General features: G+C 40.7%; 1 protein-coding gene across 7 annotated transcripts in view; it reads right to left on the reverse strand.

Moving 5' to 3' along the window:
• MARK3 (microtubule affinity regulating kinase 3) overlaps nt 1–23,140 on the reverse strand; it is a 105,150-nt gene that overhangs the window by 10,444 nt on the left and 71,566 nt on the right. For 5 of the 7 annotated variants that reach the window (XM_068540061.1, XM_068540042.1, XM_068540032.1 and 2 more), the window contains 8 exons: nt 19,102–19,158; nt 16,519–16,755; nt 16,240–16,359; nt 15,900–15,999; nt 15,470–15,582; nt 14,816–14,969; nt 9,002–9,219; nt 5,886–5,989 (listed from right to left, as the gene is read on the reverse strand). In XM_068540061.1, the coding sequence (XP_068396162.1) occupies nt 5,886–5,989; nt 9,002–9,219; nt 14,816–14,969; nt 15,470–15,582; nt 15,900–15,999; nt 16,240–16,359; nt 16,519–16,755; nt 19,102–19,158 (1,103 nt within the window). The remainder of the gene's footprint in view (nt 1–5,885; nt 5,990–9,001; nt 9,220–14,815; nt 14,970–15,469; nt 15,583–15,899; nt 16,000–16,239; nt 16,360–16,518; nt 16,756–19,101; nt 19,159–23,140) is intronic. The other 2 variants (XM_068540071.1, XM_068540051.1) reach the window with 1 other exon arrangement.

The raw sequence follows: 23,140 nt of genomic DNA on the forward strand, positions 1-23,140 counted from the left end.
CTGTTCCCAAAGCACACTGTCATATTTTAAATGGACTAGTAAAACCACAGGTATAGTAGTAACTAGTTGTATTTATCAAAGTATCCTATGTTGTTTAAATATCCTATGTTGTTTGTATTTATCAAAGTATCCTATGTTGGGCTTCCCTAGTGGCGCTAGTGGTTAGGAATCTGCCTGCCAATGCAGAGGACACGGGTTCGAGCCCTGGTCCAGGAAGATCCCACATGCCGCGGAGCAACTAAGCCCGTGTGTCACAACTACTGAGCCTGTGCTCTAGAGCCCGCGAGCAACAACTACTGAGCCCCCGCGCCACAAACTACTGAAGCCCAAGCGCCCAGAGCCTGTGCTCTGCAACAAGAGAAGCCACCACAGTGAGAAGCCCGTGCACTGCAACAAAGTGTAGCCCCCGCTCGCTGCAACTAGAGAAAGCCCGCGCGCAGCAACGAAGACCCAATGCAGCCAAAAATAAAATAAATAAATTTACTAAAAAAAAGTATCCTGTTGTTAAAACCTTCCTACTCAAAGGACTTTCACTTCTTTATAAACAACACTCAGAATTCCTAAGGGGTCAACAGAGCCCCATTTTTCAAGGTGGGAAAACTAATAAGAGCGCATTAACTGTTTATAGACAGAAAAAGAGGAACAGAAGTGGCTACATGTCTGCAGTTTCACCTGGCACAGACAGCTATGGGACAAAACTACCTAAGGGAGTTTCCCCATCCTTAATTCCAGCTCAGTCATCGTGTTCTTGGAATTTCAAAGGGGCAGTTTCTTTCCTTTAAAAGATAATCAGGGATTTAGAATTCTGATCATACTCTTTCAGTGACTTTCTACAGAAATCCTTTCAAAGCCCAAAACCTAGAAACATCAGGTTCTTTCCCTCATGCCCCACATCCAGAGCAACTGGGACATCTTGTTGGTGTCAACTTCCTAACAGCACTTCAACGAGCCCGGGCCTCCCTACCTCTACTCTGAGGGTTTTCGTGCAGCGCTTCACCTCTCCCACAGGCCCAATCCTAACTCATCTGTCTTTACTGGTCTCCAATTTCACACTTTCCAATCTGTCCACCATACAGCTGTGAACTTTCTAAAGCACAAACCTGACCTTGTCACTCATTGCTTTTAACCATGCAAAAGCACACTGCGTCTTCAGGATAAAGTTCAAACTCCTCACCCTGGCATCCAAGTCACATCCTCAGGTGCCCACAGCTCGGCCCCTGCCACCTCTCCAGGCTTGACCTTCCACTGTTACCGCCCGGAACTAGACTTTCGGGCCCACCTGATGATGTGCAGTCGCTTGGTCGTGCATCAGGTCAAAGAACTTTTGCAGGAGCTATTCTCCGTGTCTGGAGAGCTGGCATCTTTCTATTTGCATCAAAATTCAACCCAGAGGTCATCCCCTCCGTGAAGTCTCCACCGGTGCCCTCTCCCAGCAGGAGTGACTCATTCCACTCTATGTATTCAGTGCAGGCACCTGCTACTGCACACCACACTGTACCGCAGTGACTCCTGTCTGCTCATGCGCCCTGGAAGCACGGCCTGCAATCTCATCGTGTCCCCGGGGTCTCCTAACTGAAAAGGTACATTAATGAAATGAGCCACTGGAATTCTAACAGTCCCAATATGAAGGAGACAGGTCTTTGTAATAAACTGCTCAAGAAGATCTGCTTGTCCCTGCGTTTCTGTTTGACAATCCTGCCCTCTCACTTGGGGGAGTGGCGTATAAAGATTAAACATAGATTCACTTTTGTGTTTTCCCCAGTCTTTTCCTTTGGCCAAAACACCTGAATTCTGTTTTGGTAGAAATAGGTTCTTGGTCTCTCGATGTCGTTGACTCCACCCCAGACTTTCCCAGCTACCCTGGCCAGTGACAGATTAAGAGATGGGCACATGGCCAGAGCCAGACCAACAGGGCCCCAGAAGACAGCCCCAGGGCTTCTGCTTGAGCAGAGCTGAGTGTGGGAAGATGTCAAGGCGGATGCTGCTGAGCGCATCAAGGAACTCCTGCAGAAGAAGCAGAACTATGAGATGAACCCTCACTCTATCCCTGGACTCTTTTAGTTATAGGAATTCACAGATGCCCTTTTTCATTTAAACTTGTTTGGACTGGGTTTCTGTCACCTGCAACACAGAGAGTCCTAAGTGATTCAACTATCTGAAGAAATGCTTTGTTGTTTCCAATATGCACGTACAGACATACATACACATAGATACATATAATTTTACTTTAATAAGTTACAGATAAATACAACTGTCTTTTGTGCTCTATTACCTGTTCCGAGCAGGTCAAGAGTTGTCAAACACACTTTATCCCCCTGCCCAGCTGCTGATGTTCTCTTGCCCAAATTAGGAGCTAAGATCAATAGATGCATTAAAAAAAAAGCAGGGGAAGAAGAGGAGGCAGGGGTTATTTGGCATCTTCCCTGGAGAATATAAATGGGCCCAAAGACTCTGGATAAGGAAATGGCTTTCCTCGTCCAGAGCAGGGAGATGCTTGGTCTTTTCCCCGTGAGGCCATTGCTCCCTGGCTGGACAGTGAAGGCAAGATTGTGTGGACCGACGCTTTGCAACAAAAAACTGACCCTCCTTAGAGTCAGAGGCCTTCTTAAAAAGGAAGTGTAAATTGATATATTCATTACAAATTATTAAATATTTACATAATCTTAAAGGCAATTTTAAATGAATTATTTCTTTAGAAATTTAATCATGTCACATTACGAGTTCCACAAAGCAAGCAACAAAACAGATACGGTTTTTTTGACTTCTAAAGTAGGCCTAGCACCTCAATTTAGGAAACAGTAAACTCAATAAATGTTTGCTGAGTGTCAAGTCTGTACAAACTCACAAAAATTCTCTTTACAACATACAACCCCAACATCACCATGGGCGGCATCAAGTTGGACAGAATTTCTCCCCCAGAAAAGTGGCAAAAACGATGGTTGTAGTTCATAGACCTCCCCACAAGAATCTACACAAACAAAACAGTAACTGCGTTATAGTTTTAGTAGTTCTGGGTCCAAGGAAAAATCATTTTTTAAACCTTAAACTTACAGAAATAGTATGATTTCTTAAAATTCACATTGTGTGAAGTTCCTGTTAATCTTCTGGTTTTATACCTATGCCTGATAATCTTTTTTTAATTCTAATCCACTTACTATTATTAAAGGAAAGGTATTTTCAATTTGTTTGATATGACATCTATCCCATATCAGAACATTCTGATATGAAATACTTTGGTTGCTGACTCAAAGCATACTCAGTGATTGGGCAAAAGCAAAATTAAAAATACAATCCAAAGATACATGTGTTAACTGTGATAAAACCTTCTTTGCTCATTTAGTTTTCATTAGCCACGATCATTCTCTTGTTGGAATTCTGTAAAAACACTCACATGTATAAGAAAAGAGTCCAACATATTGAAGGCTAAAATGGGAATTAATGTCCTTCTTTCAGAAGTTAACATAGATCCAGGCATCCTGTACCTCATTAGTATTGTAGTCAAGGAATAAGATATATATGGGAGAGGAAAAAGCAACAATCTGCCAAAGAAGTCATCTGTGCACAAAGAAGGCTCAGTGCATAATTTATGACTCAAGCATCTATTTTAAGGGTGAGAAAGTTGTCGCATTTAATGCCTTCTTTAACTGGAAGTAAAAAATATGACCACCAATTTGGCACTCAAACCTCCAATATTTTCCCACAATTTTTCAATTCATTTGTAAGACAGAAAAAGAAAATCCAGATATTATTAAAATCATGGGCCCCAGCTTGTGTGGCTGGAGGCTCTGTCTGACTGAAGATAAAGACAACACTTGCAGAAGCAAAGCATTTAAAGAGCTGATGCTAACAGATGCCATAAGGCCCAGGTTGGGATAAGGAGGAGGCAGCCCCACTGAGGAAGGCGTCTGCAGGTAGAACACAGAGAGGTTATGACTCCAAAGAAATCAGAGTATTCCTAAAACTATTTCCAAAGAGTGAACTGAATAACTGTAGGGAAGGAGAATTAGAGGAGTAGATGCACACACAGAAACACAAATCAAGGGAGCAGACCTAGATCTTGGTCTTAACAGCTTTTTAAATAAAAGTCTGACTCTGTACCTCAGAGAACTGTATATTCTAAAGTTCAAAAGGAATCTGATAGAATAATTCAACAATTTAGAAGAATCTGTAAAAAGAAGGGTCATGAAACAACATTTTTCTAGTTCTACAGACTAAAATCCGTAACATATTAGAAACTTTTCGGAATTCCCTGGCGGTCCAGTGGTTAGGACTCAGGACTTTCACTGTGGGGGACCCGGGTTCAATCCCTGGTCAGGGAACTAAGATCCCATGAGGCCAAAAAAAAAAAAAAGAAGAAAGAAACTTCTATGTCTTCTACTGATATCTCCTATTCAATCACTTTGAACTAGAAGAAATTAGATAGATTTGACAAAGTAACCGTAAGAAAAGAAAATTTACCAAAGAATAGACCACTATTAAAAAATAAATATACCAGTCACTAATTTATAAGCTATCTAGCCCAGCTGCTCTACTCAAATTATTAATAGTTCTTAATCATACGAAAAAGACAATGTTAAAACAAGCACACACATAGGAATCAGAAGACAGAATACCAGGATGTAAATATTTCTAAAAATTCACTGAAAAATGAATGTAATCTCACATAGTAAGCTTTTACCTTCATGTCAATTCAAACATAAGTGGTCTGTGGAAGAGGGGAATGATAAAATAGTCTGGTTTTAAGGATGAAAGAGGATAGAAGAATTTTTGCTTAGGTTGTTATAGAAGTTACTGATCAAACATTTCATTTGACTGATGAGATCTAAGGGAAACAGAAATCTTATAATGCAATTTCAGAAAGTAAATGTCAGAAAAAGAGGAAAAACAATTTTGATGCTACACATGAGAATGTGATATGACTAAGCAATGTTCAGAGAGGCCAGGGGACAATGAAAGATGATGTGAATTTATTTTATGGATTTCTACTCCAGAACTTTATCTGCTCACTTTGACCTTATCTCACCATTTTGAATTTAGTTTTATACTACTTTTCCAAAAAGAAAGAAGGAAAATCATGCCCATTTGGGAAATTTGTTCTATATAGAATATATTTAACTACTCTACCAATCCAACTCCCCCCACCCACTTTTCCCTCTGCCCAAACTTAGCTCTACTCCATGGTTTCTGGATGTACTTAATCCCACTTTTCTGACTCTATTTCTTATTTTGAAACCCCAAGAAAATTGTTTGCATGATCTAACTCCTTACTGATATATTACTTTGTTAGTATTTTAAATCATGCTTATCCGATGTATGATTGCCTCCCTACCAGATTAAAATCATTCAGAAGACTGCACTCTCCATTTCTCTGGGATACTCAAGTGTGTCTCTTTTAAGGTGAAGACTGCGTTACTACTCGTCCACCATGCCCCTCTGACACACTGCTGACCTATACCTGAAGGCTCACCCACCCCACCAGGTGCTCCGCATCTTCCTGAGGTGTGGCTCCCAGTCTCAGGTCCTCATCCTTCCCCCTTCCAGCCTTGGTTCAAGTTATTCATGTGCACAAAATAATCTCCATTTCCCTGTTCATAATTCTACAATTAAACCATAGCTCACCATCTATTTCCTCTGGGAAAGCACCCTGCTTTAACTCAACCCTTCCAATCATCATACACAGCTGGCCAGGAGGATAAGCTCTGGACAATGAGAGGAATTTGGAATTCTAGGATCTCACTAAAACTCTGCGTTCAAATGTAACTTACCATTAGCGAATACTTACCACTATTATTTGAATTTTGATCATAAAAACTGAGAAGCAAATATCATTCTTCCGTTTCTCTTGGGAAAAACAAATTTTCTTGCCAACAGGTAAAATTTCATACCTGTTTTCTTTGCCATTCTGAATTACTGAATGTCTATCAGCTGTAGTTCTTTCACTGCAAACATAAGTATTCCGCCGCGTCATTCCACCAGATGCTGTATTACTCTATTAAAAAAAAGGGCATTTTGGTCTTAAACTATTTAGTAAGTATAGTACAATGGGAAAAAAACCCCACCTAATTTAAATAAACGTGAATACTCTTTAAATAAACCTACACTAAAATATCAACAGTACTGGCCACTAGATCAGAGAAGAGGATGAAGGCAGCAACCTCTACCCTCCTTCCTACCCTCCAACGTTTCTGCAATAATGAAAAATGACTACAGTAAAGTGACTTTGAAAAGTTGGCTGTAATAATCTACAGATTAATAACTCATGGAATATTTAAAACAAAGCAGAGAGATCCACTATTTTTAAAAGGTACTACTTTCAAAGTAAAAAATTAAAAAGCAAGGATTATAAATATAAGGTAAATATACAAATAAAATAAAAATTAAAAAAATAAAACTATTAGAAAAAAATGGGTAAATCTACATGACCTTGGATTTGACGAGAGATTCAGATATGACACACACAAAAAAATATGAGTAACAAAAAGAAAAAAATAAATTGGACTTTATCAAAATTAGAAACTTTTGTGCATCAAAGAACACTATCAAGGATGTGAAAAGAGAACCTACAGAATAGGAGAAAATATCTGCAAATCCTGTATTTGGTGAAGGTTTAATATCCAGAATATATAACGAACCCTTACAACTCAACCACAAGATGACAAACAACCCAATTTAAAAATGGGCAAAGGACTTGAATAGACATTTTTCCAAAGAAGGCATACAAATGGCCAATAAACACATGAAAAGATGCTGAACATCACTGGTCATTTAGGAAACGCAAATCAAAACCACAATGAGGTACCACTTCACACCCACCAGGATAGCTATAATTAAAAAAAACAGAAAATAACAAGTATTGGCAAGGATGTGGAGAAATAGGGACTCAAATACGGCAGGTGCGGTACACAAACTTGTACACAAATGTTTACAGCAACATTACTTATAATAACCAAAAGATAGGAACAATCTAAATGTCCATCAATGAATAAGTAGATAAACAAACTGTGGCATATAAAAAGGAATGAGTTCACCCAACAACTTGGATGAACCATGAAAATATTACGGTGAGTGAAAGAAGGCAGACACAAGAGGCTTGTGTCTAAGTATAAGGTATAAGTCCTTATATGTAAGGGGTAACAGGTATTAAGTAAGTATATATAAGCAAGAGGTATAAGTCCATTTATATGAAATCTCCAGAATAGGCAATCCTATTGGGAGAGAAAGCAGATTACTGGTTGCCGGGGGCTGAGGAAGAGATGATTGGAGAGAGTGATTACTTAATGAGCACAGGGTGTTCTGAAGTGTTTCAGAACTAGAGAGAGGTAGAGGCTGCACAACACTGTGAATGTACTACATGCCACTGAATAGTATGCTTCAAATGGCTAATTATATGTCATGTGAATTTCACATCAATTTGTAAAAAGCTAATACTTTCAAAATTAAAAAGCAAGGAACAAAAGTCACAAGTAAAAACTTTTATCAGATAATTTTAAAACAAAGATAAAAGCAGTCACCTTTAATACAGCATGAGCAGTATAGGGAAGCTGAAGACAAATGGGAGAAAATTATAATAACATACTTCTTTCTTTTATAAATAATCATATATGAGTGGCTAATAATGCTTAGGATATACTTTCAAAAGGGGGGTGTGCAGATGAGTAGAGTGAAGGAATGGAAGTTATGAAGGCAGGGAACAAAGTCTTTTTCTTCCTCTGGTAACTGTCAACAAAAAGTGGAGGCTGAATTTAAATTGCAGGGCTAGGGAATGACGATCCAATTTTACTGCATTAGGAAGCCAAACAAAAAACCTTTCCACACAGCGTTTACTCTGATAAAGCACAATATCAAAGGATGGAACACACAAAACCTTCTGGGTTCCTTTATAAGCCCCTCCCCAAGAACCGGCCAAAGGGAGCAGCACAGATTCCATGTGGGCTCCTCAGTTTGGGGTTTCTTTAGGGTAGAGGGAAGGCTTTGTCACCGGCTAACTTTTAGGGAAAAATGTGGTTACAGAATATCCTTAAAATTGTTCATTCTCTGCAAATTCTTTTTTAAATTACTTCTTGAGTCTTCCAGTTATAAAATAAGTAAGTTCTGGGGATGCAATGTGCAGCATGGTGACTCTAGTGAACAATACTGTAGTGCATATTTGGAAGTTGCCAAGAGGGTAAATCTAAGAAGTTCTCATCACAAGAAAAAAATTCTGTAACTGTGTATGGTGATGGATGTTAATTAGACTTAGAGATCATTTCACAATAAATACAAACATCAAATCATTAAAAAAATTACTTTTGGAGTGCTAAGAATAATAATCACTATGTTAGGTCAGAGAGAACACATTTCAATTCACGAAGAAGTTTCTGAAACTGCATAGATTCAATTTAACAAATACTACCTACTTCCTAGGGAGATTTTGTTCAGGGCAGGGATTAAGAGATGGATTCAGTTTAGCAGTATAATTTTAGACAATTACCTAACTTTTCTTCAATTTCTTCACCTTAACATTTAGCTAATAAATGAAAAAGCACTCAGCATGGTCCGTGGCACATGGTAAGGACTCAGTCAACACTCTGTATCGATAGAGCCCTTTGAGATGCAGGGCAAACACCAAATCCCTGGCAGTCAGAGCTCACAGTGCCCTGTACAGACTCCATCAGGTTTCTGTTTGCCATCACCTGTCTGCACTGTCCCCATTTGGTTTTATTCATTTCCTCTGTTAGATTATGATGTCTTTCCATATCTCAGTATCTGATACAGTCTAAAGTTTAGCAGATGTTTATGGAGTAACTAAAAACAGCCCTTGACATAAAGGATCTGATCACTCATCCAGTGGGATACGGCTCAACAAGAAATACATGCAACAGAGCAAGTGATCCTTACAGGCTGAGACTGTGCCTCGTGGCCCAGTGCGTAGGGCTTTGTAGGAGATGAACACACAGGAGCAAAATGTCTTATCATTTCAATCCTACAACCCTAGGCTGCCCTACAGTACGACCATACTTACACCGGGGACGGTGGAGCTCTTCTTGCGTTCAGGAATATCCGCCTTGTTGGGATTACTCGCGCTGCCAAGCATGGGGCTGGCTGGAGCAACTCCCTTTCCTCCAGCAGCACTGCCCCCTGGTTTCCGGGACGGAACTCCATCTTCTCTGAGGTCGCCGTCTGCAGTGCTGGTCTGACTCCTTTTCGGATACGCCACAACTGAAGGAATAGCTGGTCCAGCTAAAATACAGAGTTCACTTTTTAAAAGTCAGAATACAGTTTTATATTTTATCCTGTGAAAATGAACACTTTATAAGATGACCCAAGATTTCTATTCATCTAAGAAAATATAAGACAGTAAAAATCTTCTAAGATGCTTCCCATTCATGTATAATGTTTTCCCTATGCAATGAATTCAATTTTATTTTATTTTTTTAAAATTACCTAACCACTTTTTAAAAAAAAAATAAATTTATTTATTTATTTTTGGTTGCGTTGGATCTTTGTTGCTGCACGTGGGCTTTCTCTAGTTGTAGCGAGCGGGGGCTGCTCTTCCTTGCGGTGTGTGGGCTTCTCATTGCGGTGGCTTGTCTTGTTGCGGAGCACGGGCTCTAGGTGCACGGGCTTCAGTAGTTGTGGCTCGCGAGCTCTAGAGCGCAGGCTCAGCACTTGTGCCGCACGGGCTTAGTTGCTCTGTGGCATGTGGGATCTTCCCAAACTCGTGTCCCCTGCATTGGCAGGCGGATTCTTAACTACTGTACCACCAGGGAAGTCCTGAATTCAATTTTAAAATTTCACTTATTAGTCCCTAACATTCTACTTTTTTAAAGTTGTTTTTTTTTTTAACTAATAAGCTTATATAGTTGTCTTTCTGAAACATGTTCACGGGGTGTTACTGGACAGATAAATAATCAAACTAACTTGATGCACACACATCATGCAGAATGAACTGGTTCACCTGGTATCTATACATCTGAGTGAATTTCATCCTTTTTGTATAAGAGATGCCGTCACCTTTTGGAAAAGAACAGTACAGATTTACAGGCTCTTTCTTTTGAAGTTTTATCTTGCATCTTTTTTAAAGCACTAATAATCTTCTAGGTAAACAGGAATTTGAGTAGACAAGGAGAGGCAGTATAAGCAAAAGAAAGCATGTTTCTCATGGAAGTGACAGGGAGGACATGGGTGGATGTTCCCAGTCAGACCCCCTCCCAGGAGGAGGATGCCTAGGGACATCTCAGGTGGGCAATTAACTGATGTCCTGCAGTAAATCACCTAGAGACTCTGATGACACAGGCGATTCGGAGTTCAAAGAATTTTGGAAATGAACGAGATAACTAGTATATTCATTATGTATGACGTCCGGTGGTAATCTTAAGGAACAGCACCAAATGCTCATCATTTATGGTAGAAAAGCCTTTATATTTTAGGTCTATTAAAAAATGGATGGGAGGAGGAAGAGGGAAGGGGAGGGAGGGACTGGGAGCTTGGGGTTAGTAGATGCAAACTATTACATATAGAATGGATAAACAACAAGGTCTCACTGTATATAGTACAGGGAATTATACTCAATATCCTGAGATAAACCACAATGGAAAAGAATATGAAAAAGAATGTATATATGTGTATAACTGAGTCACTCTGCTGTATAGTAGAAATTAACACAACATTGTAAATCAACTATACTTCAACAGAAAAATAAATCATTAAAAAAAATGGATGGGGTGGGGTACAGTAAAGTTACTTCTAGGACAAAAATCCAAATGGTAAATCTAGGGAATTCCCTGGTGGTCCAGTGGTTAGGACCCTGTGCTTTCACTGCTGAGGGCCCGGGTTCGGTCCCTGGTTGGGGAGCTAAGATCCCACAAGCTGCGTGGTGTGGTAAATAAATAAATAAATGATAACTTTATTTGGAACTGAATTAAAAGTAAACAAAGATTTGATTTATGGGAGAACAACAATCAAGTTCTCAGTTTGGCAATTTTAACATATAAAACAAAGAATCAGCCAAGTATAGGGTGATACTACCCTTAATACTTCTCTTTCTTCTCAATATCATGATACATCTAATGACATTCTGAATCTTTAGGGTTACTACCAATTTGTTTTGAAACATTTATTATTGCTATTTAGAAAATTAAAAGATTTTTTTTTCATCTTAGGATTTGAGATTGTGCATGGAAACAGCTATTGATACAACCCAGTGACCTCATTCATTCAGACTGCTCCTGTTTTACTTGCACTGTGTGTTATGTGCGTGTGTATTCAGCTCTACACACTTTAATCACATGTGCAGATTCATGTGATCACCACCAGTCAAGACGAAGAACAGTTCTACCTCAAGGACCTTGTGGGCGATCCTATCACAGCCACAGCCACCTATCTTCCACCTCAAGTCCCTTCCCTAAATCCTGGCAACCGCCAATCTGTTCTCATCTCTGTAATTCCGTCATTTCAAGAATGTTATGTGAATGGAGTCAATGTAACCTTTTGAGATTGTCTCCCCCCAGTCAGCATAATGCCCTTGAGATCCATCCAAATTGTTGTATTTATCAATAATTTGTTCCTTTTTATTGCTGAGTAGTGTTCCGTGGTGTGGATGTATCACGCAAAAATGTGATTTTTCTTCTTCTTCTTCTTTTTTTATTTTTGGGCCGCACTGCACAGCTTGCAGGATCTTAGTTCCCTGACCAGGGAGTGAACCTGGGCCACAACGGTGAAAGTGCCTAGAGTCCTAATTAACCACTGGACTGCCAGGGAATTCCCCAAAATATGATTTTTTAAAAAATAATTTTTATTTAATTAATTTATTTATATACTTTGTATTTTATTTTAGGCTGCGTTGGGTCTTAGTTGTGGCTCGTGGGATCTTCGTTACAGCATGCATGATCTTTTGCTGCGGCGTGCGGGCTCCAGAGCACGTGGGCACGCAGGCACACGGGCACTCTAGTTGAGGCACGTGGGCTCAGTAGTTGCAGCATGCGGGCTTAGTTGCCCTGCAGCATATAGGATCTTAGTTCCCTGACCAGGGATCAAACCCGAGTCCCCTGCACTGGAAGGCAGATTCTTTACTGCTGGACCACCAGGGAAGTCCCAGTTTCTTTCTTTCTTTCTTTTTTTTTTTTTTAATAGTAATCTTTTATTTATTTATTTACTTTTATATTTATTTTTGGCTGTGTTGGGTCTTCGTTTCTGTGCGAGGGCTTTCTCTAGTTGCGGCAAGCGGGGGCCACTCTTCATCGTGGTGCGCGGGCCTCTTCACTATCACGGCCTCTCTTGTTGCGGAGCACAGGCTCCAGACGCGCAGGCTCAGTAGTTGTGACTCACGGGCCTAGTTGCTCCGCGGCATGTGGGATCTTCCCAGACCAGGGCTCGAACCCGTGTCCCCTGCATTAGCAGGCAGATGCTCAACCACTGCGCCACCAGGGAAGCCCTCTTTTTTTTAATATTTACACCTTTATTCCAATTGGAATCCAATGTTGTATAAGATGTGAGAAATGGATGCAAATTTATTTTTTTTTCTGATCACTACCAACCTCCCCAATACCACTGACTGGTTAATAGAACAGTGATTCTTCACTTTCTTTTCTTTTCTTTTTTTTTTAAATAAAAGAACCCCTTGAAAATCTGATGAAGATCACCCTTCCTAGAAAAAAATGTACATACATACAGGGGGGTTCACACATGGGACCGAAATTAAGAAACACAAATAAAAATTAAGTTATGATTTTACAGAAGCAGGCAGATATAAATCATTGGCATCTAGAGGTAGGGAACAAGAGGAGAGAAGAGATGGGGTGGGAGGGCAAGCTAAAAGTTGGTCTGTCTATGGGCTTGTCTGCCTTCACTTGGTACCAAGTGGATGTGCTTTACTAGATTTCATTATTTGGAACCTATCTCATTTTCAGCACTTAAATGAACAGTGCCAGAGGCATAATCAAATCTTTTTTTTTTTTTTTTGCTGACCACCATCTTCATCCCCAAAGAATGTGGAATTGGGTCAGTGATTTTCTATATACAGAATTTCTGGAAGTATTCTTTTGTGAACTTCTTTTTAATATCAGAGGCTCCAAGAAAGAAGGATGATTATTATTATAAAAGCACTACTATAAGAGGTAATGGGCGGGTTAGTGGAGACAGCCATAGGACCAGGGGCCAGGAATCCTGGGTCTGTCTCAGGCGTTCCCACTTCTATTTAACCTCAGAAGACCTGGTGAACTCTCTTGCCCTATTTCCTTACTGCTAATATGGGGGTTTGGTGAGCTCTTTTTAGCTCTAAAATTTTCTGAGCTGGGGAAAGGGATATGAGAAAACTCCATCACCAGGTTTCTTCCAGGCTTTAGGAACAAGTCCCTTTAAACTGGTTGATTTAGAGCAACACGTAGGCATTTTGCTAATTGCTCTGCAGTACACAGAAAACCCCTCCTTGTAAGCAACTAATATGAGCACAAGAGACAGAGACCCAGATCAACACTTGGTTTACAAATGCCACCTGCACAAATCCTGGCATCAGACAGGTTCTGAGCTCTCAGTTATACCCTAGAAAACAGCAGACATATAGACAGTTTACTGACAGTGTCAGTACCATGTGCCGCTTTGGCCCAAACCATATAGAGAGGCAGCAGCAGCAGGGAGAGAAATGGAAAGCAAAGCGTCATCACTTTTGGTACAAAACCAAAGCTGCAGACACCTGGAATACTCTGTGCAATTCTAAGTGCCACATCTCAAGGTGAAAGAATGGAGGTGGACAAAGTCCAGAGAAGGGAAATGAACTGAACAAAGAGATGAATGGGTGTTTCACGTGAGGATGTATTTTTAAAAGTTAGGACCAGGCCAACATAAATTCGGTTCCTGCACGCTGGAATTAAAGGAAATAATAATATGTGAATAAACACACACCTACTAGAGTCTCTGAATTCCAACAAATGGGGCTGCCTTGAAGGTAGAATAACTGTCAAGTTTGGTAAGCATATCCTTTAGGGTCTTAAGTCTCATGAAATATTCACTTCTATGGTGAAAACTTTTAAGAGTGAGGGTGGTTAGACACACCAACAGCTAGAGTGTGGCTGAGAAAGACACATGTCAAAAATTTAAACCAATTAAGGCAAAACTGCGATACTATACATTTTCCAGGGCTGTGCTGTCCAATGTGGTAGCCACTGGCTGCACATGGCTTTATAAATTTAACTGAGACAAAACTGAAAATCATTTCCACAGTTCAAGTGCTCAACAGTCACATGTGGCTAAGGCTTCCACCCGGCCAGGCCTTACTCAATAAAAGCCTACTGAGGGAATTCCCTGGTGGCGCAGTGGTTAAGAATCCGCCTGCCAATGCAGGGGACATGGGTTCGATCCCTGGTCCGGGAAGATCCCACATGCTGCGGAGCAACTAAGCCCGTGCGCCATAACTACTGAGCCTGCACCCTACAGCCCGCGAGCCACAACTACAGAAGCTCGTGCTCCTAGAGCCCGTGCTCCACAACAAAGAGAAGCCACCGCAATGAGAAGCCCGCGCACTGCAACGAAGAGTAGCCCCCACTCGCTGCAACTAGACAAAGCTTGCGCGCAGCAACGAAGACCCAACGCAGCCAAAAATAAATAAATAAATAAATTTAAAAAAAAAAAAAAAAAAAGCTTACTGAGTGTACCAAGGAGATCAGAGCCTTGAGATAAATATGCCAGAACCTGCAGGACTGCTTTGAAAGAAACGTCAAGAAGGGAAATCAAGCAACTCCAACCCCAGTAGTCCATAAGCAAAAGGATGCTTCCAGTGTTAGGAGGCCTCCTGGTTAACGGTAGGCTCCGGGAGAACACACTGGAATGGCCTCAGACTTACCATGGTCACTGTACCGCCTCTGCTTCTGGCTTGAAGAAACACTTCTCTGTACTTTGTGGTGAGGAGACTGGCCAGTACTGTTGTTGAGGTCGCTGCTTGGCCTAACCTTAGCAAGTGAAAGATTGCTGCTAGAACTGGAATCACTAGCATCCAGCTAAGAGAAAATGAGAAAAACAGAGCAAACCACAACACGAGCCCAAATGGTTTATTATGAAACTAAACTTACAATACACAAACCTCTCATAAGTAGTTCATTTAGAGAGAAGAGTCACAGTGTACAAAAATGACAACCCTAAACTCAGGCAAAAGTATTTTTCTGACTGCTGGAAAAACTCACACAAGGATAAATATTTACGTTCTTCTTTCCACGCTTTTTCAAAAAACTTAAAACGCTCTATTTATTTCATCTGATACGTTACATCATTTAAAAACTACTAATGACTATAGGTTAACTTAATGAAAGCCAAATTATTAAAGGTTATTATCTTAAAGTTAAAATAGTATCTCATAATAGTCATAGGAGTTAGATTAGTTATTTGAAGGTAAATTTTAAAATATTATCAAATGTTATACACACTAAAAATAAACGAAGAGTTTACATGAGCTAATAATTCACAAAAAGGATATTGCAGGCTTTTATCTGATTATTCTTACCTCTGAAGATTTTCTCCCCAACAACAAGTATGTAGCTGTGATTTCATCATATTTCATCTTACTAAGAGATTCTTGAATTTCGTCTTGTGAATATCCCATTCCCACCATAATATCTAAAAGAAGGGTATAATATAGTTTATGTGTTTCGTTTGGTTAAGAAATCATTATGTTACAGGGTAAAATAATTTCCTTTATTTGACCCAAAAGATCACACATTTTCTAACATAAACGGGCAGTTGGCTTATTTCTGAGTTACTGAGTGCTATTACAGGAAACTGCAGATAAGTTCCTAAATATGACAAAACATATAAGCTGATTCATGTAACTTATGCTTAACTTCCCATTATCCCCATTTTAGGCATACACATATGAATCAAAACAGAAATATGTTACCTGTACACACACCAACATGCAGGCACAGAATAATTACCTATCCTTTTCTGGTCTGAGATGTCCAGTTCTGGTTCAACAAACGGTTTTAGTTCATCTTCCTCATGCCCTGCATTGATCCACCTGTCCTTCATGATTTGCTGAAAGGTGAACTGTTCATTAGCAGCATAAAATGAAACATTCTGATAATCACAATATTTAGGAAAGCTTATTTTCAACATTTCATCGATTATGGCTCAAAGGATAACTTTTAAAAAATGTCTCAATGTTACTTAAAAAACCCCAGGATAGTATTCGATACATCATACAAACCAAGCAAAGTTCTAAAATTGCTTTAAAGACTCTCCAAAGTTGTTCCTTATTTCCAGTTATGTGATTACCTCTAGAGTGCCTCGTTTTATTGGATTTAGCACCAGGAAACGTTTGAGAAGGTTTTCACAGTCTGTGGACATGTAGAAAGGGATTCTGTATTTCCCTCTTAATACTCTCTCTCTCAGTTCCTTTGGGGAGGTAGAGAGGAAAGAAAACTAGTGAGTCAACTTTTAGGTTAAAAAAGAACTCAAAGAACCCCACTGAAACAACATTAACACATTAACTCTTATCATTTTATAAAATCCTTTCAGCTTTCTGAAGAACATGGATGCAACCACTTCTTATACCTTTAGGTTCTGTCCATCAAAGGGGAGGGACCCGCTGACTAAAGTGTAAAGAATGACACCGAGGCTCCACACGTCCACTTCCGGCCCGTCGTATTTCTTGCCCTGGAAGAGCTCCGGGGCTGCATACGGAGGACTGCCACAAAACGTATCCAGTTTACTGCCAACAGTAAATTCATTGCTAAAACCAAAGTCAGCTATTTTAATGTTCATATCAGCATCTAACAATAGATTTTCAGCCTAGAGGGAAAACACCAAGACAAAAATGAAATTTAACCAAAATATAATCAGAACTGTGATAGAATCAGGCATTTCACAAAAGCTTTTTGTAATGATGTAAAGTTAATATATCCTAATGAATAAGAAAACATTCTTTCTAGAGGAAAAAAATAGGAGCTAAATCAGAATTCCTCATTTTTCAGCATGAATAACCAGTAACAGATATGAGGTGTAGTCATCCCTCAGTCTTCTTAGGGGACTGGTTCTAGGACCCCCTGTGGATACCATAATCCATCATCATACCAAACGGTATAGTACAGCCAGCCCTCCTTAGCCACAGATGCAGAACCCGGGGATATGGAGGCCCAACTGTAAAGATTGATTCTAGCACTAATTATACAGCAAATGTCCATGATCAATAAAATTTTTAAAGAGCTTTTTAAGAATAAGGGGCTTTTAAAAAATAGATACTTGCTTTAGGTGGATAGTCACATTTCAAAAACACTGCTAAGTAAGCTGTATAATGGCTATTATTGAGGAGGGAGCACCCTAAACTTCATTCAAGATAGAGATCACAGTCTTTTCCACTTGTTTCAACAAACATTTACCACGTGGCAATTACACACCAGGTGTTATATTAGTGTCTGGATATACAGACAGACAGGGTCCTGCCCTCAAAAAGCTGACAATTTAGAAAAATAAGCAGCTACACTCTTGGGCCTAACTGCTGTGACAGATAAGTGGGGAGTCATGGGCCCAGCACTGAAAGATACGGTACGGCTTCCTAGAGGGGATGAAACTGAAACGGCTGCCTGGAAGATTAGTTGATAGTAGTGGGTGTGTTAACGGGAGGTATTTGAAGCAGAATAAACAGTGTGAAAACCCTGCTGAGACAGAACACGTTTTCCTCGAGAAACTGAAAGGCAGTGTGTGGTAGAGAGATGCAGAGAGACACAGCTGGGGACGGGGCCATGCCTGCATTACAAAGGGCCAGCCCAGTGACTTGTAGTCAGGAAGTTTGGGTTTGTAACCTAAGGGCAACAGGAAGCCACTGAAAAAGTCATTCAAGCGGGAAATGACAATCTTATTTGTGTTTTTAAAGGACCATTCTGGTTACAATGTAGGAAACAGACATGGAAGAAAGAGGCAAAACTGGAAGCAGGGAAGACCAGGCAAGAGGCTAGTGTGGTAATCAGGTACGAGATATGCTGGTGGTCTGGACTAGGAGAGTGAGTGGGGACAGAAAAGAGTGAGCTCAAGTGATACTCAGGAAACAGCAGCAAAAAGACCTGGGGTCTGAGTGGACAGCAGAGTAAAGGAGAGAGGGGCACCTGAAGGACAGTCACCACAATGAGAAATAAAAATTCAAGTTTAGGAAGAAAGAGTTTAGGTGTTGAACTTGCTGAACCCGAGCTACCTGAGGGATGCTGAGGTGAAGGTGTCCTTTTGTCAGCTGGACACTAAATCCTAGAAGAGAGCTCCGGCTGCAGGAATGGATCTGGGGGTCATCAACATATAGGTGGCCACTGCAGCTACTGGAGTGGATGTGAATGCAGCAAGGGTGGGTGAGCAGAGAACAAGCAAATCGATAACAGTTATGTCAGGAGAAAGAATAAGTGAATATCAAGTTAAGAGAGAATCTAAACAACGTTTAGAGAAATACAGCTGTGAAGGTGAAGAGGAAAAAAAGGGTGTACCAGGAAGGGGAATCGGGGTGGGGACGTTTTTCGGTAAAAGAGGGTATAAACTTGAGCATGTTTTTATACATGCTGCTAGTGACACGCCAGCAGAGAGAGAGGGCGGATGAAGAAGGGAAAGATGGGAGGAAACAGAGTGAAGCAGCCCCTGGAAGGACACAGGACCCAGAACACAGAGGCAGGGTCAGCAGAGGCACCCCGCTGTCCTGTAACGAGGGAAACCCTGGAAGGTTAAGGGTGGATGCAGGTGCAGCTGGGAAAGAGGGAGTTTCTGCCTGGTGTTTCTATTTTCTCTGTGAAATAGGAAACCTTATCCTATGCCAGGAGTGCGGGCAGAGGTGGAGAACCGTGAAGTAGGTCTCATTTAAATACTGCTGCTGTTAACAAGAGAGAATGCGGACTAGAAAAACAGAAAGGGATGCCAGGCAGCACTGAGGACACTGTCCAGGTGAGAGCGTGCATTTCTGGAGGCCCCCATCTGTTTGGTGGTAGGATGATTTTTCTCCAGAGACCAACTATGAGCTGCCTTAACTGAAATGTAAAATATATCTTAGGATTTTTAAAAAAATTTAATAACACATTCTAATCTATGCCTCCTTTATGTCATGAGCACTGGGAGAACTGAGCACACACAAGGCAAGTGTACACTAGTAAGGGCACTATGACTCACCTTGAGGTCTCTGTGAACGATCCGCTTTTGGTGGCAGTACTGGACTGCAGACACTATCTGGACAGGAGAGATGCAAGGCTATTAGTCATGGCCGGTGCAGACTACTCAGTGAGCACTCACTTCAATGTCTGTGTGGATCTCTAAATATAATTTTCTCATGCTTTGAACTTTTCAATTTGGAGAGATTGAGTGCAAGAAGAGCTAAGTGAGGCTGTTCTTCCTGTTCTTTCTAATTTTAACTAGAAAGTCTCTTCTTGAGCCCTGCCCTCGATCAGAAGGCTCTGGTGCAACTTCTGCACGCCCACGTTGTCAACTCACAACCAAGCCGGCAGATACAGACTATTCGCACTGGGTGTTTATCCAGGTTGGTTCTCCCCAGCCAGTCCCTACAACACCCTCTTCCTTTTGGCTAATGTAGGTTCAAGGACAGCAAAAATGACTTAACTTCTCTGAGGACCAGTTTCCTCTTCCTTAAAATGGAAGGATGAATGTTGTAATGTATGTGAACTACGAACTATGAAAACTATTATGTGCTTTATCAATAAGAATCCCTCCTACTCTCAGCAAATGACATGCTTTCATTTAGCCAACTTTTGATTACTCCTGTGATTAGTGCTGTTATTATTATTATTTTTTTGGCTGCGCCGTGCGGCTTGTGGGATCTTAGTTCCCCGAGCAGGGATTGAATCTGGGCCCTCGGCAGTGAAAGTGCGGAGTCCCAAACACTGGACCGCCAGGGAATTCCCTGATTGGCACTGTTAAATAACTGCTCTACTGAAATTTCACACTTACTAGCAATTTTTAAGTCTCCTTGTCTAATTATAAAACTTTTATATCCTTATTATAAAAACTTTAGGAAATACAGAAAAGTACATACAAGAATATGCTTTTATAACCAGCAAATAGAGATGACATCTCCTGTTATTCTGGTGCATTTGCCTCTAGTCTCTACTTTGGTATTACATATGTGTATTTAAATATATATGATTACACATCTACAAAACTGGCGTTATAATGAAAATACTGCTTGTTTCTCCAAATCATCATCAACTTTGTTGTAAGCAACATGCACGTAACTACACTGGACACAAAAACTCAGAGAGGGCTGTTCTATTGGTTGCTATTTTGGTTCAGAATAAGCAGCAAGGACAAGCTGGGCTGGGGTTAGGGTGGGAATGATGCCAAAATCAAGGCTTCACTAAGCAGCTTCATACTTTATAAAGTGCATATGCAGAAGACCAGCCCACTCATAATCAACTAAAGGTACACAAATTCCAATGCCAAAATATTGGTTTTAGAGCATCTGTTAACAATTACACTGCTCTATTCTGTCAGCATGAAAACTGGGAAAGTGAAATATCGATAGATTTGTTTCCCTCAAAGTAACAGGTTTATTGCCTAGGAAGGACATAGGTAAATTTTATCTTACTTCTGCCTGATCAAAATTTCCCTGTTCCCCCCAACCCGGCCCCCATATTGAGATTTCTCTCATAGGTTATTTTCAAATTCTGCTTCCGAACCAGATTTGACAATGTCCTACCCTTTCTCAAAGAGAATTTCTCTTCTTTTACCTCCAAACAGCTCAAAGCTAACCTGATGCCACAATAACCTGAAAGTACTCAACTTTCAATTATTGCTTTTTTGCGTTCTGCTTTTAAGGCAAAAGCAGTTATTTCCAAAGAAGGCTGACAACCCAGATGTTTCCCGGGTGAAATAAGAATGCACGCCTAATTCACCTCCAGCCACACATGAAAGAACAGAGGCAGCAACACCAGCAACCCACCCAGAAAGAGCTAAGGAAAGAAGACGGAGCCAGGAACCTCTTCTCTCTCTTTGAAAAGAATGAGAGCTCAGCCAAAAAATTAAAACAGCATAAACAGTAACAAGTATGAGAGTGGGGAAGAAAATGGGAAGAGGGAAAGCCATCTGCTGATGAATATGGAAAGAAGGGCCTATTTTTGACAGAAAACAGATCAAGCATAGTGTACTCTGTGTGTGGCATACCTTTCTCTTTGTAATAAATAGGAAAACTTTATATTTCATCAAACTCATAATGACATAAACTTTTGGAAGGCATGGCAATTAGAAACAGAGAAAAGTGGAAGCACCAATATGCCTGATCCTTCCAGGTTTAGTAAGTGGACTTAAGGAAATACTATGGCAGGAGAAAAGATTACATTAATTGTAAGCACTGTAAATCAAGCCAGTAATTGTACAAGTACATAAACTCTCTTTTCTGGACCAACTAACAGGTCCCTCAAATAATGCTTCAGAATTTCCGCAGGAAATTAAGATAAGAAGCTGCGTGATAAATGTCCAAGTATCCCTGACAAGTCAGACCCCACCTGGGGGATGGGCGGAGATGGAAGAAAAGAGGACAGGTCTAAGCACTGAACTGCTTCCCTGGAGAAGGTCCAGGCTCAAACCTGATGCTGCCCGCTGGCATGAGTCTTTTCCTCACAGTCAGTAAATCATATTTGCATAACCATTTGCAAGTCAGATAGATTCATCTGAGTGGGAAGGAATTTCAGTTTTATGAGGCAAAAAAATCTTGACTTTTAGGTGGTCAATTTATAAAAATTAAGAGTACAGTTATGGGGCTTCCCTGGTGGCACAGTGGTTAAGAATCCACCTGCCAATGCAGGGGACATGGGTTCGAGCCCTGGTCCAGGAAGATCCCACATGCCGCAGAGCAAATAAGCCCGTGTGCCACAACTACTGAGCCTGTGCTCTAGAGCCCGCGAGCCACAACTACTGAGCCCATGTGCCACAACTACTGAAGCCCACGTGCCGCAACTACTGAAGCCCACGTGCCACAACTACTGAAGTCCACGTGCCTAGAGGCTGTGCTCCACAACAAGAGAAGCCACCGCAATGAGAAGCCCGCGCACCACAATGAAGAGTAGCCCCCGCTCACTGCAACTAGAGGAAGCCTGCGTGCAGCAATGAAGACCCAACACACCCAAAAATAAAATAAATAAAATAAAAATTAAAAAAAAAAAAAGAGTACAGTTATGGAAAGGGCCAAACAGACTTGTTTTGTAATAAAGAGAAATTTGAGCTTCCTTCCATAGACCACAGGATAAAATGATATCAGAACTGGAAAGGATTTCAGAATTAATCAAGTATAACTTCCTCTTTATATAGCTAGAAAAACTGAGGATCAGAGAATTTAAATGATGGCCAAAGTCAATTTCAACTTTGATATTTAACAGGTTTTAATTCAAAGTACCATCAGTACTTTTTTTTTTTTTTTAATTTATTTATTTTTGGCTTCACTGGGTCTTCGTTGCTGCGCGCAGGCTTTCTCTAGCTGTGGCGGGCGGGGGCTACTCTTCATTGCCGTGTGCGGGCTTCTCATTGCGGTGGCTTCTCTTGTTGAGGAGCACGGGCTCTAGGTGTGTGGGTTTCAGTAGTTGTGGCTCACGGGTTCTAGAGCACAGGCTCAGTAGTTGTGGCACGTGGGCTCAGTAGTTGTGGCGCACGGGCTTAGCTGCTCTGCAGCATGTGGGATCTTCCTGGACCAGGGCTCGAACTTGTGTCCCCTGCATTGGCAGGCGGACTCCCAACCACTGCGCCACTAGGGAAGTCCCCCATTAGTACTTTTAAATCAAATTAAATTTAAGCAACAGCAAAAGTTAAGAAACTTATTTATAAGTCCTTAACTGTAAACACTAGACTAAGCAAATCAAGAGAGGCAACTGTTAAGAGAAATCTTGAAAATCGGTTAAACTTGCCTTTCTAAATATTGTGAAACCCTTAAAGACTCCTACCTATACTTCTACCTTAACAACCTTAAATGTTAATAAAACAAACATTTAAAGGTTCTGAGAGAAATGAGGCTATATTGCCATTTAAATACAGAACTTAAAACTATGGGAGGACAGCGTTAATTAAGAAGTAATAAAGTACCTGCTCCTTCCTTTCATCTAAATCAGGGGTGGGCAAATTACGGTCTGTAGGCTCAATCTGGCCCACCACTTGTTTTTGCAAATAAAGTATCGTTGGGACACAATCATATGAGTGTATTTATTCACAT

The sequence above is a fragment of the Eschrichtius robustus genome, chromosome 1 (assembly GCF_028021215.1).
Source record: "Eschrichtius robustus isolate mEscRob2 chromosome 1, mEscRob2.pri, whole genome shotgun sequence".
Lineage (NCBI taxonomy): Eukaryota > Metazoa > Chordata > Mammalia > Artiodactyla > Eschrichtiidae > Eschrichtius > Eschrichtius robustus.